This window comes from Ricinus communis, chromosome 5 (genome assembly GCF_019578655.1).
Source record: "Ricinus communis isolate WT05 ecotype wild-type chromosome 5, ASM1957865v1, whole genome shotgun sequence".
Lineage (NCBI taxonomy): Eukaryota > Viridiplantae > Streptophyta > Magnoliopsida > Malpighiales > Euphorbiaceae > Ricinus > Ricinus communis.
In genome coordinates, this window is record NC_063260.1 from 30,261,137 (window position 1) to 30,278,591 (window position 17,455).

Sequence of the window (17,455 nt, forward strand, 5' to 3'; positions counted from 1 at the left end):
GGAACAAAATTTAAATGCTTACCCTACAATGCAAGTATTGAGCTCTCCTTTTCTATTCTATTTTGATACCATAGTTTGTGGAGGAATCGCTTCAGGTGATTAAAAGAAATTTAATTTCATTAGAAAAGAAAATGAGATAATGTTATTATATCATAAGAACTTCGAATCACTAGAAATATTATAACTTAAGCAAAATAGGTTAGATAAAAAGAGATTAATATATAAGTCATGGGTGGCTCTGCCTTTGCAAAAGAATAAATCCAATTACACTATGCATGAACATGAATATGAAGAGAAAGTGAAAACTATGCATGACAATGGAAAGAGAGTGAAAGAGATTATTTCAAAGAGAATGAAAGGGAGAGAAAGAAAAATTAGTTACATTCTTGTTTTGTGTTTGATGACATAACAAACAATCATTAGAGAAAAGAAAGAGGAATCAAATTAAATTTTAATTTTTTATTAAACTAAAATTTCTTAGCTCCCAAATTAGGGTACAACAAAATTTAAATTTTCCATTCCTTTTCCTCTGCATAGTCAAAAGAATAATCATTTTCTCTGTTATTTGTTTCTGATCGATTATTCAAGATAAAGATAATGTTGTATCAAATGATTTCAAATTGATAGCTCAAATCAATCATTTTTCTTTTTCTTTTTTGGGAATCAATTTTTACTTTGACATGTCAGGGTTTTTGTTGCTCCTCTTTTCCTTTGTATTCCCTACCAACCTCTTAAAATGGACAAATACCAGCAATGGAGTTTTAATAAAATCACGAAGTGAGTACAATGCATATGATGTAGCAAGATCAAAGATATTGGATCTTTAAAAAACTTGCTTCTTTTGCCTACAAGAGTGAAGAAGAAAGAGATGGGAAGAGAGAATGAGGAAAATGACGTGGGGCAAAGAAATTCATCTTTCCCAGGAACAGCAGCACACCACCAATTTTGTTGCTCCTGCCCGTGAATTGCCTACCCTTTTTGACCTCATGCCTAACCCCATTTACATTTATATATTACCATACATTCAGGAACCCACACCACAAGACAACAAAGCTTCACCTATTTTCAATTTCTCAAGAAGGACTGCCATAAGAGTTACTGCTATAATATAAGATGCTGAAACCCACCACTACATTTATATAATTATTGTCCATCATTTTTCACTAGTACGTATCTTGGCCCTTATCACTTCCCAAGAGTCGAATCACTCAAACCTTTAGTCAAGAACTATGTCGATCCTGCAACTAATAAATAGTTCACGCCTTCACCTGTCATAAATATGCTTGCACAATTATTGCTGCACCAAACAAACAAAATTTAACAGCCCCAAGAAATGAAAATAATTGTCCAAAACAATAAAATGTATGCATGCACCTACTATTAGCCGCAGATTGCGACAGATAAAAATGTGAGCGAATGGCTCAAGGTCGGACCTGGAGAAAGTGTTATCCAGGAGCTTGTTATCTGGGACTCACTGGGAAGTATTATCCGTATTCATAAAATGGGCTATGACTAGAAATCCAATAATGATATCATCTCCCGTAACTGAGTCTCAATTTTGTGGTTAAGAAATAGTCTACGCCTCTACAAACATCAATCAAGATGCTAGCCAGCCTTACCACTGATATATTTGTCATAACAAATATCATTAGAGGCAATTCTGTTATCCAAGGACAAAGGTGCAATGTAACAGCTGAAATTTACTGTAATTCCCAAAACCGTAACTGACGAGGCACCTATTAGAAGCACCAGAGTTGATACAAAAGCATAAAGCCTGAACCAATTATTCTACCAATTTCAACACTGATGCTATCTAAGACGCCAACATCGATCATGCTCAACAGCTAGGTATAAGTCACTAATAATTATGCATCTATCAAGCAAGTGCATGCATATGCAAGTGTGCGTGTGATAGAAGGGGAGTCGGGTTGGGTAGAACCAATATAAGACACCAAAGGAAGGAGGAAATGGGAACATGGAAAAAGATGAATTGATTGTACAAAATTGCAGGCATTTTGCCAGTCGAAAGGGAATTAAACAAGGAAAATGAAAAGAACTCATCAGCTCTACTATTCTATTTACTGAAATGGCTAAGCGCCCTTCAAAATTCAAGGTTGATGCAAAACCTTGACAAAATTGAAGAAAGCATTAAATAAAATATTCGCTTCTTATAATATATGATATTGATACTGTATTGATCGTCATATGACAACCATGTCATTCTATGTTCTTTTCCAAATAAAGAAAAAGATAGCCAATATATACAACCAAAAACCTCATATACGGCGTTTTTTCTTTTCTGGAGTTGCATGTACTTGTGCCTTGATCCCATAAGTTCTCAACTGGAAATTTTCAAAAGCCTCAGAAACCGCTGCTACCTGACATGGTAATTGGACTTGCGTGTTACTGGGGATGGAATAAGGTTAAACAAGACATTTGTTACATATAACACAGTTGAAGCTACATACCAGTTCAGGCTTTTTGGAATAGACCCTCACTATCATATCTTGATAGGATGTAGGTAGTAAGTGACTGATGCGATCATCAGGTATGGGAAATTTCTCCTCACTCTCATAATCCTGAACAGAATTCAGCAAAATAAATAAGACAATCTGTTCAGAATTTACATTTACTAAGGTTACTTATTAAGCTACTATATCGGTTTGTTCTAAATACTTCAGCAAAGTCTAGTCAGTAATTATTATAAGATAAGAAAATTTTAGTTATATCAAAGATGTATAGTCCTGAGGGAAAATTCCAGCAAAATGTTTGAATTATTGTCATCTAAGGTCACGAAAAAAAAAAAAAAATATCACAGCAGAACCTAGCTCTCAGACAAGAATTGAGAAGTCACATGGGAAACTTTATGCTTACAGAATGCTCACGAGCTCTAAATACCCTTAACTCACACAATACTTTTTGGTACAGAAGGGGGCAATATGAACAAATAATTTTAAATCTACTCAATTGATAAAATGGAATATCCACAGCCTCTCACGACTTCCTAGTTGCTCATCATAAAGAACAGAAGCACTAACTATGAATATATCAACATAATGCCAAACAAGGTCATCTATGTGATCAGCTAATTTTGAGCTAAATTTAAACTGGAGTACATAGTATATTCAAGTCAATAGTGAATTGAGTACCTTGAAAAATTGGATGCTGGAGAAGGGTACATGGATCAAGGAAAAATGAGAAAATGGAAAAGGAATAAGGTCAGTGGAATGTACTATTCAACCCAAAATTACAACAAGATACTCACTGTTAAATACAAAATAGATTCCTCACAATTCAAGTACCTTTCAAGAGGATTATGCCTTCCACGAGTCAAATCAATCCTAATGTTGCTTACTGCAATATCCTCTTCCTTCAGCAGCACACCGCCATTTTTCTGTGAATTGAAATGGCTCATTAACAGGTATAAATTACATGCACAAGGGGGGAAACATTTTAAAACATGCACAAATGTTAATGGCCAAATTTATCTGAAAACCTGTGAACAAACAATATCTTGTGCAGTGACATCTTTGAAGTTTTCCAGTTTGTCCTTAGGAACAGCATACTCATTACAGAACTGCAACAGAAAAATGAAACAGGATAATTAATATTCGCTTTTCTGCAATCATAAAAAAAGTAGAGAATCTGAGATATTAGCAGAGCTTCTTTACCTGGTATAAGTTTCTCCTGCGTATGCGCAGAATCAAATCCCTAGACTCCCTTAGTTGCTCATCAGGAGCTGTCTCGATAGTCTTAATTATTGTGTCATCTAACTGCAATTCCAAGATTAATCAATAACAAAGCATTAGTTAGTAAGAGAAAAATATCAGTCATTACCTTCCAATATTCTGAGGGATCTTCAACATAAGATGATATTTGCAAATAATCATTTGCCTTCAACAACGCATCAACTATCATAAGTTCTATTGCCTGCAAGAGCGTTACCATCAGATCAGGAAACTGTATTTCAAATACAACAAATAGAAACAATGTTCACATGATAGTAAACTTAAATGAGGAAATAGAACAGGAGAAAAATAAAAATAAAAATAAAAATTTATAGGTCAGCATACACAGAGATTACTAGATTAGTAAATAACTGGATTTGGTTTTGTACCTTTACTTTTGGATGAGTATAAACTGTGCGGTAAAGGTCCGCACGAGTGACAAACAACTTGTGAATGGAAAGATCTAGCATAATAGCCAGCATTAAGAAAAAGATAACGAAAATCTAAATGATTTTGCAAAGTGGGTAAGATATACTAACAGTCCTTAGCACGATAGCAAATTTCATCACCCACAACCCGCATTGTCTCCATCAACCTGCAAGTGATGAGCAATTTATTATACAAAGAAGAATTTTCTGGCTTAATATTTATTTTATGGGTTGCTAGGTACTAAAACATTAAAAGAAAGGCACTAATAACGATAAGTTTAACTCAAGGATTATAACAAAAACCTCTGAAACTCAAAACTGCATCCTAAGCCACAAGCTCTGCAATCACGGGAAATGTAATCAAACCTGTGTGTCAATAAAATCTCCAATGAATATTAAAAATTGAGTGTCAAAATGAAGCTTAGATGATGAAATTTAATTTGCGAAGTTATTAATGGAAGAATCCTTAAACCTCACTTGTCTACATCAATTCCATTTCGACCATTAGCAACAATATCATACAAGAACCGTTTCTCCCTTGTTTCCTACATATTGAAGTGATAGTAAATAAAGCCTATAAAACTGAAATCATAAATTAGTACAAAATAACATGCTACATTTGCCTATTTTACTTAAAAAATTACCACTAGAGCAAGCACCTAGAAACAAGACCTTACTTTTATCTGTGAAAATTCCGAGCTAGCTAGTATCATCTCCTGAAACAATTATGATCAATTTAACATTATAAAGACGGCAAATATATAACTACAAGCACACATAATAACCTAGAACATGCACATTGACCACTTACAGATAAAGCATGCTGTAACAAATATACCAAATATAAACTAGGAAGATGCTCAAGATCAATATACCAGCCATTGAATGCGTATTTCCAATAAAATTTAGGAGGCTTTTGTTCTACTTAAACTTTTTTACGCATAATTTTATAGCGTGACAAAATGAAATGTAAAAATCCTTAGGCTTCCAAACATGAACAAATAGCTAAAACTCCATGATAAATGGGTTTGGGTAGAACTCATTCCCAAAAGCTAGCTCAAAGGAAGCGGGTGCCCAATCCACTTATATACACTATAAGTGCCCAATAACCAAGCGCAGTGGGATAAATACAACTTCTAAACACCCTCCTTCACGTTTAGCATGACATGCAAACGTGCCGGGTCCAAATCCATCACCGCAGACAAAAGGCTGGCTCTAATATTATGATAAATGGATTTGGGTAGAACTTATTCCCAAAAGCTAGCTTAAATGAAGAGGGTGCCCAATCCACTTATATACACTATAAGTGCCCAATAACCAAACGATGTAGGATAAATATGACTTCTAACACTTTCAAAGCAGCTAGTTGAAGAAAAGACATCAAGTTCTTGTAGTGCAGTAACTATTAAGATTATGCTTCTAGAATAAGCATGAAAGAGCACGAAAGAAGTCACAGGTCACATGTCATGACTTTTTTCCATGTTTCTTCTGTTATATTCAAATATCTAGGGAAAGTGATCGTGCCAACATTGATACAATTGTTTGCATCTAAAGCTCCGGCAAGAATTCATCTAAACAGAATATCGTACCTTAACTCTGCTCATCATTTCCGAGTCAACGTCAATATGATGCTCATCAACGATGCAGTCGACCATCTTTGCAGACATTTGTTCATGAGACCTAGGAAGTACAATTACATAAAAAACAAATAAGAAATTGGCCTGCAAACTCCTAAAAGCTTTGTATAGTTTTTTATCTAACTGGAACAGCATGCATACAGTAAAATTCTGGGGAACAAAGCAAAAAGACTTCCTTTTTTATCAACAAAAGCAAAGACTTAAGGCTCCCTATGATTACTTAGAATAATTAGAACAGTTCTCTAATAACAAAGCTCCACTTGTAGCAGCAAAAAAGAAACATCTCAAACTTAGACTTCCATGGCACCTAAGAATAGGTTGCAGTGTGACTGAGACAAATACCACATGTAGCGGTAGAAAAACATTTCCTGACTCAACTCAATTTTATATAAAAATAGCAAAGAAGAGCCAACAACCATTATCATTCTTAAGTTCATCGCATGCATGAAGCACTTTTTGACAGGAATACATGTTGAAGAGGTACATATTATCAGATCGGGTGCTGATGTTTCATTATGTAAAATAAAGTAGGCTGAATGTAGTCTGTCTAAGACATAAAACATACCATTTTGAACCATTTGTAACCCTGGGAAGAAACTCGCGTTCAAACAAGTGACTGAATGGACCATGGCCCACATCATGCAGAAGTCCTACAATTTGTAATAACAGATAGTAGAAAGTACAGAAAACTTAAAACTAGCCGACTTCAAACAGAATCATTTTCAGGTTAAACAGAATAATTAACCTGCAAGCTTCACTGTCTGAACATCAAAGTGATCAATACCTAGCTCCAAGCCCTGCAATTATAAGTCTGAGATAAATGAAACTGCTACAGTTTAATTTTTTCCATAACGGTGGAATTGCAGCACTTAAAAGGATCAGAGCATTAGAAGAAAGCTCATTATCGGTTTATACCTGGTAAAGTTTCAACCTTTCCACAGCTTCACCAGCAAGCCAATAAACACCAAGAGAATGTTCAAATCTGGAATGCACAGCCCCAGGATAAACCATATGGGTTGCACCTAAAACACATGAAAACTATATTTACTTACATACTGTAGCTTCTTTATAGGGTAAGATCATTCACAAACATACAGTAGCTTCCTTATAGGGGTAAGTTCATGAGCTATGACATATCAAGCTGTCTAAGACAAAATTTGCGTGCTTTTGAGTGAATCCTTGATGCTAAAGACATAAGATTATCAATATTAAGGCCCGCACATGCACCTAATTTGCAAAGTGTAATATGCAAGAATTTAATTCTGTTCTATTCTATTCTATAAAGTTTACGTTTAGAAACCTCATAGTTGCTAGAGTTCAATTATTTCAACTGAAAGGAAAAACATGGCATTTTGATAGAAAAGAAATCATGCCAACAATTATATGACTTTGCAAGAATTCAATTCAGTTGAACTCTAGCACATAGATTTGTTTCAGAGGTGGCCATAAAGAAAACAGGATATGTGTTACTACAGCCAAAAACACCATGGCAGACCACATGTTACACACCGCTACCTGGTTTCCACGAAGAAATTGGTGAAGTACAACTAATGTGAATCACGTAAAGATACTTTCTAAATATCTATTAGTAACTACTCAAGTAAAGCACACCTTAGTCTAAATGTCGTAATGAAAAGCATCAAACAAATAATTAACCACTATTCTTTTTTTATTAATAACGCGAAATTATGCTAAATTAGATTCACAGCATATACCTAAACACCATCTTCAACTATTATGGAAATATTTATTTTGTTTTAATATTTTAAAGAAAGTACAACAAACTCACCTAGTTGTTTGAGCTCACGAAGCCTGTAGTACAGAAACGAAACTGAAATTAATAAAAAAAAAAATCGGGGACAGAAAATCAATAGTACCAAAATAAATAAATAAAAAACTTGCCTTTGAAAATGCTCCGTATCCATAAACTTCAAAGAGAGCTGCACCTCCACAAACAGAAACCAATTAAATACATAAAAAAAAAAAAGGAAATTGAAAAGAAATAGAGAGAAAAAGAAGAGTACAGGATCGAGATAGATGTTGCCATGGACATTGTCACGAACATGCTTGAGTAATCGGGTATTAGGAGATATGGGAAATCTATTTACTGGTGGAAAAGATAAATCTTCGTTGCAGTAAGCTCCCATTTTTTGTAAAACTAAACTCACTGATTTTCAGAGAGAAAGAGAGCTATCTATAATATAAGTATATACTGAGTGGTTCGAAATAAAGAAGAGAAGAGTTTGAGATTAGGAAAAAGAATTAAATGGGCAAAACAGTAGTTTTAGAGAAAGGAAGATTCTCTCCTCTTCTAATTCTAAGATTCTAAAATTCTAAAATCCTAAAATCTACCAGGTGGAGCGGACGCATGGCGAAGATGTGCCTGCGCCGCCAAAATTGTGTCGCGTCTGTGGGAGCCTCTAATATACTAATAGAATAGAATATTAGTGTTCGCAATATACTCGTCATTTTTAATATTCTAGGGTTCCTATTTTAATTATTCTACCAATCAAATTATAGTCTTCTGATAGGTCTATTTTCGTTGGCATGGTAATAAAATAACATTCAATATTAGCATTCTTTTTAAATACATTTTTAAAGATATTACTTGAATTTTATGCTATTTTTAAAATATTATTTTATATAAAAAATAAATAAAAATAAAAACAATTTATTAATATAAAATTCATTAGAAATTTTAGATTAGTTATAATTAATTCTGTATAAATTTAATTATTTAAAATTTTTAAATTAATTTATAAATAAAATTTATTTATAAATTTTGATGAATTTAATTTTAATAAAATATTATTTAAATTTATCTATAAATTTTAAATTTATAAATAAAATCTTATTAATTTTATAAATTTCAGTCAAATTTAATTTTAATAGAATATATTATTTAAATTAACTTATAAATTTTAAATTTGTGAATAAATTTTAAATTTATAAATAAATTTTATAAAATTTTATCGAATTTAATTTTAATAAAAAATATTATTTAAATATTGATATAAAAGCTAAATATCTATTGAATATTTATAGTTTTAAACAAACAAAATCAAAAATATAAACTTTGCGTACTATTTTATTTTAAAAGTTAGTTTTAAACACATTTTAGATACATAAACTGAAACTTAATTTCAATTTTCTGTTCATCTACCGGAATAAATTTAGATAAATAAAAAGTATGTTATTTAAAATTTTTGGTCTGAGGAAAGAAAAAAGAGTATAAGAGGACACGAGTTTTAGCGTAAAACAAATACAGAGAATCATTCCCCAGCTAGATAGATAACATATATAAATGTGAGGCTGATATCTAAAACGAAATTAACTAACTACCGCTACTGCATTTCAGTCACAGCCATGGTAGTTGTGACAACATCTATTTCATCACCATATCTTCTCGCTTCCTGTAACTCCATTTCACCATTTTTCCACAAAATATACAATAATTACAAAACACCCACTACGCAGAAACTGAATAACTCTAATGGGTCCTTGTCAATTACAGCTTATATGGAGGAACCGAACTCCATATCCAGTTTTGCAAACAAAGTCATTGCTTCTCTCCCTGTGGTTGGCCTCCTTGCTAGAATTTTCAATGATGAAGGTGGTATTGGTAGTGACACTATTGATTTTGCTGAGTTTAGAAGAAGAGTAGGCAAGAAGTGTACTGTTAATGACTCTAGCGCTTTTTATGAGTTTCAGGAGAGGAGAGGCAAGGTAATTACTTTACTTCTCTGACTTTACCTTTTGCTTTGATGGGTGCGTTTTAATTGACATTAAACCCTTATGGTGTGGGTGGGTTATGCGTTTGATGGGCTTCAGCACATTCAGTTTAGTATGACAATTTGGAAAAAAATGTTATGATTAGTCTTAAACTTCTGAAATTGGTTTTCTTGTTATGAAATTTTATTTGATTGCAATTAATTCATGAGCTGTGCTACTCCATATTTTGCAAGAGTTGATTGAGATCCAGATTCAACACTAAATTCTACAATCATTGATTCGTGTAGAATTTAACGTGATGTTTGGTGTGTTGTTTAGTATTTTTCTCAAGTTATTGAAGATTTTTTTCTGGGTAGGCAGGGGATCCTTTGTATGTTCTACTATGCTGTTGGTTAGCAGCCGTTGGTGCTGGTCTTCTCAAATCCGAAGAGATTTTGGAGGGGGTAGCGAGGCTTCGGTTATCAAATGATATTGAATTTGAAGAGCAGAACTTCATTCAGTTGATGAATGAGGCAAAAGAGGTTGGAAATTTTTTACACCAGTGTTAGTTGGTTTATACTTTCAAGCTGGCAAACTATTCTTATAACTAAGACGCCATTGCCAAATTTACTAGCTTCTTCAAGTAAATAACCAGAAATTTTTAGCTTCTATCTCAAATTCAAGACTCTTACTTTCCATGCTTTAATACATACGCCAACGTAGTCATTGCTCGGAAAAATCTGAGGCCTTTATGATGTGTAAGTTTTATCATATATACCAGGCCTACGAATTGACTGATTCTTTCTGATATTGCAGCTTGCCTGTGCAGCTACTGATTCTAACTTGTTTGAGAGTTGGAAATAAGCTATAAAAGTGTTCAAGCATATGTTGACTTGAGCAAGAAGACCATATTCTGAATCGAAAATATTTTTGTTGACAATCTTCAAACCACTTATCTAAAACTTTGAAGTGTAATGAATAGAAGACTTAGCTGTTAAAAAATAACATCATCCACTTTTATTTCTCTACAACCATGAAGTTAACAGAACAGTCATCAGTACGTGTACATATGGCATAGACTACTTGCATGGATGCCTCATAAAAAGGATTTTAGACTCTGAACAATATTAACAGCATCTTTAAATTGAATTGCTCTTGCCTGTTCTTTCTATGGTATTAGAAAGTAATTCTGTCAAAGCAATATAGTAGCAATAGGAACTAGCAAGCTAAGTACCTGAAATGCATAGATTAAAGGTTAGACACTTATTTGGTATCGTCTAGTCATCTATATATGATATAGATTATACCTGTTGGTAGATTAGGATCTCTTCTCTTATTAGGCTAGCACTAAAGTGATGGTAAATGTATCTGAAATTGTTGTTGCTAATAAATTATGTAAGATAAGGGTGTCTCAGTGTAAGAATTTGCAATGGAGTTTATATGATGTCTAAATTACAGCAATTTATTACTATTAGGTCTTGGTGAGTGCCATTTTCTGTTCTGACGTTGCTTAGCATTTTCATTTACTTTTAGGGTCTTAAGTTGTTATTAAGTATAGTCTTGCAATGATTTTTCAAATTGTAGAAACGGGCAAAACTAAATGTTGCAGCCCCAGCCATTCCCATGGAGATACGAGCTGAGAAGGCACTTGAGGCAATTCACATTTGCTGCTTTGGCAAGGATACTATAGAAAAGGAAGATGAGACATTGTTGTGTCGAATGCTGAGTGCTGTTTTCCCATCAGTCAAGCAGCCAGAAATACAAAGGATTGTCAAAGACAAGGTAAAGAAAGTGGCTGAAGGTACTGATGAGGTGAATGTTCCTGAGCCCAAGAACTTGCCAAAGGAAGCTGCAAAGTTGCAAATGAAAGACCTTCGATTCCTTAAACAAAATAGAGATACTTAAAATTGGAAATGTGATTGGTAATTTAGCCATGTGACTTTTGGATGAGTGCACAACTAAGAGCTCCTGATTCAAGTGCCTGGAGTTTTGCTGCTTATGTTGCATTTAATCTCATAAGCTGTACTCTGAAAAGGAAGAAAATGAACCCTCCAAACTGCATTGCCATTTCTAGAACATGGCAAAGCATAACTCCGGCAAAAGCTGCTCAGAGTTGAATCTTTTTCTTTTTTTCCTTTTCTTGAGCAGTTCTTGGTACACTATTAATGTCAATAATGGATATACTGATGAGTTTCTTATCTTATTCTTACTTTAATATTTATTTCCCTTCCTAAATTAAAATGATGCGCTCATTCTATTCCCTTTTTACCTATGCGAGTATGATCTGCCGTTCTTGGATTGATGATCTTTTGAACTGGAAACAAGTTGAAAAATCTACAATGATGAGGCAATTGGAAGCACTTGAGAAATATCGGAGATTTCATATCGAAAAAAAGAAAAAAACACAACCAGGACTGAAGTTTTAAGTAAAGACATTTCAATCATACATCATTTTTAGTTGAATAAAAGAGATTCCAATAGGTTATGCTTTCTATCTATTTCAAGTAATACATGTCCAAGCACAAACCATTGTCGCCAAAGAGGAAAGTTATTATCATACAATAACAATATACTGTTTCTTGCATAAATCACAAGGTTATAGTAATTATAGCCATCAAAAGTTCACTGGTTACAGCATAGTCATTATTTTCTCATGGAAGACTCTGAATCTCTCTATAACGGTACATTATTCCAGGACCTCAGATGCTGCACCTCTAGACAGCTCACTGATATTGACTTGCCAGTTTGCCTTCCTTGACGATGTAATTCTGTAGAGGAAATTCTTCTCCCTTAAAGTATCTGTCAAGCATGTCCTTAACTCCAGCAGCATATCGCAACTGCATAATTTCCATTCAGTTTGAGTTCCAAGAAAGAAAAAGAACAGAAGTGCAAGGCTAAAGAAAATGAGGACAGAACTTGAAGACCAATACGTACTTGTGCATCAATAGTGGTTCCTGAAATATGAGGAGTCATTGCTTGATTTGGCATATAGCGCCATGGATGGTCCTTCGAAGCCGGTTGTGGATACCAAACATCCCCACTATAACCTGCAATACAAGATACCAACTAGTAACATGAAAAGGAGGAGATCTGTCGGAATTATATTTTTAGGAAGAATAATTAATTTCTGGGTAAGTATTTTGTTACCTCCAATATGTCCACTAGAGCAAGCATCAGCAACTGCTTGTGTATCCATGATTGCTCCTCGAGCATTGTTAACAATAAGCACCCCTTTCTTCAACTTTGCAATCCGATCTTTGTTAAACAGTCCCCTAAACCACAATGATAGATGATCTGGTAAGACTGGTGCCATATTGGAATCTCGGTCGGATCACCCAAGAGGAATTGACCCGAATTTATTTATATTTATGTTTATAAAAAAATTTAAAAGAAAAATTGGAAGCATTGCTCAAAAGAAAACCTTGTCTTTTCTGTAAGAGGTGTGTTAATGACAACTATGTCACATTTTGGAAGCATTGCATCAAGATCCTCCTCATATTTTGCCCCCGTCTGATTCTCCAACTCCGGGTCCATCTTAATACGATCATGATAGAGGAGATTACAATTGAAAGGTTTCAAACGTTGGAGCAAAAGCCTACCAATGCGCCCAGCACCAACAGTACCAACTGTCTTTCCTTCAAGATCATAGGCTCTGTATGCAATACCTGCCACATTCCAGTCTCCACTAATAACCTGATGGTATCCAGGTAAGAAATTCCGGACAAGAATAAGAATTCTCATAAGTTCGTCTTCAGCAACTGAGACAACATTGCTTCCCGTGACCTCTGCAACAGTTAATCCTGCTTCAGCTGCAGCCTTCAAGTCTATATGATCAGAGCCAATTCCAGCTGTGAGAAGCAATTGCAGGTTCTTTGCCTTTTTAATCCTTTCGGCTGTAACATAGGCTGGGTGGAAGGGAGTTGTAATGAGGACATGGAGATCAGGAATATGCTTCTCAAGTTCTGTAACAAGAAGAACGAAGAAGAAAATAAATCAAAACTTGGCCTTATAAATTGACGATCAGATTTGATGATCTGTAATTCTAATGTAAAACCACTGCAACTGATAGGAGAAGAAAAGTAGATCTTCACATAGTAGCCACCATTCCCATATCAACAATCACATACGTTGGAAGTAGAAATTCAGATATTACAACCTTTATTTGCATAAACCGTAATACATGTGACAAAGAGCAAGAACTGATGATACCACAAAAATTGGTGTTTGTTTACATTCCATAGAAGAACACTCTGCTCAAAAGTAGATGTAATCACATTAGTCGTCTGATGTACTCGTTTGACATATGTTGCTAACCTTGTAGTTGACTAATATTTCAATTTGTTAGTTGAGAACAATCAGATATGTGCTTAAATAACTAGATTTTTTTCATATTTACAGCCTCTTGAATGTATCAACATTCAATCACCCTGTGTTATCTTACTTGGATGTACTAATAAGATGATGGCAGCCATGTAAAGGCCTTTATCTCTTCTGATGTGCATGTGTATTAAATTAAAGGCCTAAAGGCTAACAGGTCTGTATATAAGTATACTTACCACAATGTGGTCCTTCTTTGTCATCTGTGACGATATATTGGTGGCCTTGTGATTCTAGCCAGTCACGAATTCCCAAAGCTCCCTCTGCACACCCGGAAAAATTGGGATTCATTGAAGCATATTCATTGGCCTTGTAGAATACCCCAACAATCTTTTTGCTCCCTGCAGAAGCCTGTGATCACACAAACCCATAACACCAAGCTAAGATTTTATGGCAGTACCGTACTTAAAATTTCACCATTTTACACTGTTTATTGAAACACCTAATTCCTCAGTTACATCACTAGCACCATCTTCTATTCTTTGTAGCCATAATGCAATTCTTTTGGAATAGGATTTCATTTTTATAATTGAAGTTTAATGCATTACGCATCCAAAAAAATATCTATCTAATTCATTTAGTATTTTGGAAGATTAATTCGCAAATAAATTCTTAGTTTCTAGATAAAGCAAGAAGATACCATATTGCCCTAAAAATTAAAATAAATAAATAATAATAGCATCCAAGTATCTACAGTCAAACACTTTCTTTTTCTTTAATTGAATTCTAGAAATGGAAAAAAAGAAATGCTGTCAAGGATCTTAGCTCTTTCTTTTTTATAATCGAAACTGGATAAATTCAATTTGAAATTGACGGCAGAAATTTGTTCACATAAATCCGATTTATTTAGGTGAATTCTGTTTTTAATTAAATTTCCAAAGAAGGAACACTGTCTTTTCACTCTAGTCTAAACAGAAAATGCATCGTCACTAAGTACTAATTTGATTTTGGAATTAGATACAACCAGTTTGTTGATGTACAAATAAAATTTTATATATATATATATATATATATATATTTTTTTTTTTTAAATTTAAATTTTTTTTGGCATATATTTTAAATTTTTAATACATAGAATTTTTATTTTGATACGTGTACTGTTTTTCACACATAACACATAAAATTCAAACTTATCTATAATCTTTTCTATTGATTTATTAATTAATAAGTTATATACCTAATTAAACACTCATAATCTTAAAAAAATAACATATGAATAATAAATTAATTTTTAATTAGATAATGGTTAGTTTTTTAAGTAAATAATAATTAGTTTTCTAATTAAATAATAATTATTCTAAAAAATATTATTATACTATTTATATTTTATTTTATATTAACTAATAAATTAATTTTTTAATTAAATAATAATTTAATTATAAAAAATAATATTTAAAATATTATATTCATTAATAAATTAATTTTTAATTCAAAAAATAATAATATCAGTTATATTGATAATTTATATTATTAGAATTAATAAATAAATATTTTAAAAATAATTTATATATTATTTTACTAATGAGATTTTAGAAAAATTAAGAATATTTAAAAATAATTAATTTATTTCTATTTTTAAAAATATTATAAATTAAATATTAAATATTAAAAATTTATTAAATTATATCTATAAATTTAATTTTATAATTAAAATAATAATAATTACCGTATAACACACAAGTAAAAAATTAGTTCTAATTAATTTCAGCACTTATAATCACATAAAATTGCAAAGAAACCTAATTATGTATTTTAAAAATAAACACTCAAGTGTAAAAATAAAATAAAATATAAATTTATGTATTTAAATTTAAAATATAAGAAAAATAATAATTAGGTTCTTTGTCTTATCTCAAAAATGTCGTCACGCAAAAGCCAAAAATAAATGTGGGCCGTTGACAATTACAGTAAGTCCAGGTAAGCGTAAATAATGACTCTCCAGTGATTGATGATATCACAATTACAAATAATCAGAAAATTCAGGACTCCTCCATCACCACCACTGATCAAAAGATAAAGTAGGAGCATCAAAAAAAGACTCAACGCGTTACTCATTAGGTGATGCGTAATTGTCGTGTCAAAAATGTCTCTCACTGTACTCTTCTTCATTTCATCAAATATTCATTATTAAAAATCAATCGTTGAATTATTGAAAAGCAAAAAGGAAAAAATAAGTAATTTCCAAAAATTTACGGGGAAGCACTCATGGGAAAGCGAATTTTAATTGCATATGATCTTTAAATTAAATTTTAGAAAGAGAAAAAGAAATAAAAGAAAAAGGGAAGAGAAGGGAATGATTTGCTTACGTGGAGGTGTCTAGAGAAAGCTGAAGAGGTGGATGATGAAGCCAAGGCGCAAATTGCGGAGGCAGCAGCTTTCTTCATCGCCATTTTTTAGAAGCAGAAAACAGAGAGAGACGTGAATTTTAAAGAAAGGAAGTGATATTTTTTGAGCTGTGTTTTTTTCGTGTTCCTAATGGTAAGAATTTATATAGGAAAGTTGATGACGTGGCCAAGTTTTTCTTCGCCTTCTGCTCGTGATTTGTCCATTTTCCTTTTCAATTTTTCTTTTTCAGTTTTTAGATAAACCTTAGCCTAGACCCAGCCACGGCTGTTTCAAACCGAGAAACCAGACTAATTGGTCTAGGTTAAACTCAAAATCAAACCGATCACGGGGTTACTTTTACAAAACCATCTGCAACTATCAGGGAAAAGGTCCATGCTTCTTAACCTAAATTGGACAGGATCGGACGGTTCAAAGCATAACTGCATTACTATGAACTGTTCAACCTAAGAAATTAATAGGTATATTCGTTAATCGTATAATAAAAAAAAAATAATTTAATTGAATCGGAATCAAACTAACATTCAATAAAAATTAGAATCTAAATTGTTCGATGAGCCAACCAGCAAATTATAATTCATAACCATATCAATAGTGAATCGAGAATGATTAAAACATGCATTTCAGTTTGGGTTGAACCGTTGGGTGGATCTCCGTTAGCCTTATATTTCAAAACATAAAATTACCTATTTATTGAGAAAATAACTAAATATTTTTTTTAAAAGAAAAATGTGACGTGCCAAAATAATACGATAATAATGAAATAAAACACCCATTAGCTCAATGTATGATTGGTAGTTGGCAGTGTGGCAAAAGGATTAAAATCAGTTCCAGTACCAATGATTAAGTGGATAATCTTTTTATTTTTCTTTATCTCAATACTCCAATTATCGTAGAAATTATTAAGTGGATGATCTGTTTTTTTTTTTTTCTAAAAAGAAACTTAATTCATTACATAAATTATTAAATTGTAAAGTACTATTATTGAAGTTACAATTAGGGCCGAGCAATTTGTTTTTATTAATACATCAATTTCTAATATTGTTGTCAATTTGTGACCACCGATGAATTTATCGACATCCATGGCTATCCTATTTTTAACGTGATGTGTATCTTGTTAAGCAAAATCAAATACAACTATATGTTTCAAATGAGGCGGCGACTCTATGAGTATGACGTGCACAATTTCAATTTGTTGTCCTCTAAAAGCGTACTATATGTCCCTCCATAG

The 17,455-nt window shown here is 32.7% G+C and overlaps 3 protein-coding genes across 4 annotated transcripts; 1 reads left to right on the forward strand and 2 right to left on the reverse strand.

Annotated features, from left to right (window-relative positions):
• Window positions 1-1,976: 1,976 nt before the first annotated feature.
• On the reverse strand, window positions 1,977-8,226 carry LOC8269312 (deoxynucleoside triphosphate triphosphohydrolase SAMHD1 homolog). Of its 2 annotated transcripts, none has more exons than XM_015718247.2 (19): window positions 7,818-8,226; window positions 7,696-7,733; window positions 7,583-7,605; window positions 6,709-6,815; window positions 6,539-6,590; window positions 6,359-6,443; window positions 5,746-5,836; window positions 4,834-4,872; window positions 4,634-4,701; window positions 4,460-4,495; window positions 4,268-4,323; window positions 4,118-4,191; window positions 3,838-3,930; window positions 3,672-3,773; window positions 3,497-3,577; window positions 3,303-3,394; window positions 3,150-3,165; window positions 2,469-2,579; window positions 1,977-2,378 (listed from the first exon to the last, which is right to left on the reverse strand). In XM_015718247.2, the coding sequence occupies exons 1-19, from the start codon at window positions 7,938-7,940 to the stop codon at window positions 2,277-2,279; spliced, it is 1,389 nt and encodes a 462-aa protein (XP_015573733.1). In that variant the 5' UTR covers window positions 7,941-8,226; the 3' UTR covers window positions 1,977-2,276. The 2 variants fall into 2 exon arrangements, with proteins under 2 accessions (XP_015573733.1, XP_015573732.1); XM_015718246.2 differs by having other exon boundaries at window positions 4,460-4,522.
• Window positions 8,227-9,114: 888 nt separating this feature from the next.
• On the forward strand, window positions 9,115-11,702 carry LOC8269311 (photosystem I assembly factor PSA3, chloroplastic). Its single transcript, XM_002517294.4, has 3 exons — window positions 9,115-9,519; window positions 9,882-10,046; window positions 11,089-11,702. Exons 1-3 carry the CDS (start codon window positions 9,160-9,162, stop codon window positions 11,407-11,409), a joined length of 846 nt encoding a protein of 281 aa, XP_002517340.3. The 5' UTR covers window positions 9,115-9,159; the 3' UTR covers window positions 11,410-11,702.
• A 217-nt stretch (window positions 11,703-11,919) lies between these two features.
• Window positions 11,920-16,357, reverse strand: LOC8269309 (formate dehydrogenase, mitochondrial). The gene is made up of 6 exons (XM_015718227.3): window positions 16,188-16,357; window positions 14,061-14,232; window positions 12,926-13,466; window positions 12,652-12,776; window positions 12,439-12,551; window positions 11,920-12,341 (listed from the first exon to the last, which is right to left on the reverse strand). The coding sequence occupies exons 1-6, from the start codon at window positions 16,269-16,271 to the stop codon at window positions 12,228-12,230; spliced, it is 1,149 nt and encodes a 382-aa protein (XP_015573713.1). The 5' UTR covers window positions 16,272-16,357; the 3' UTR covers window positions 11,920-12,227.
• Between the last annotated feature and the right edge of the window lie 1,098 nt (window positions 16,358-17,455).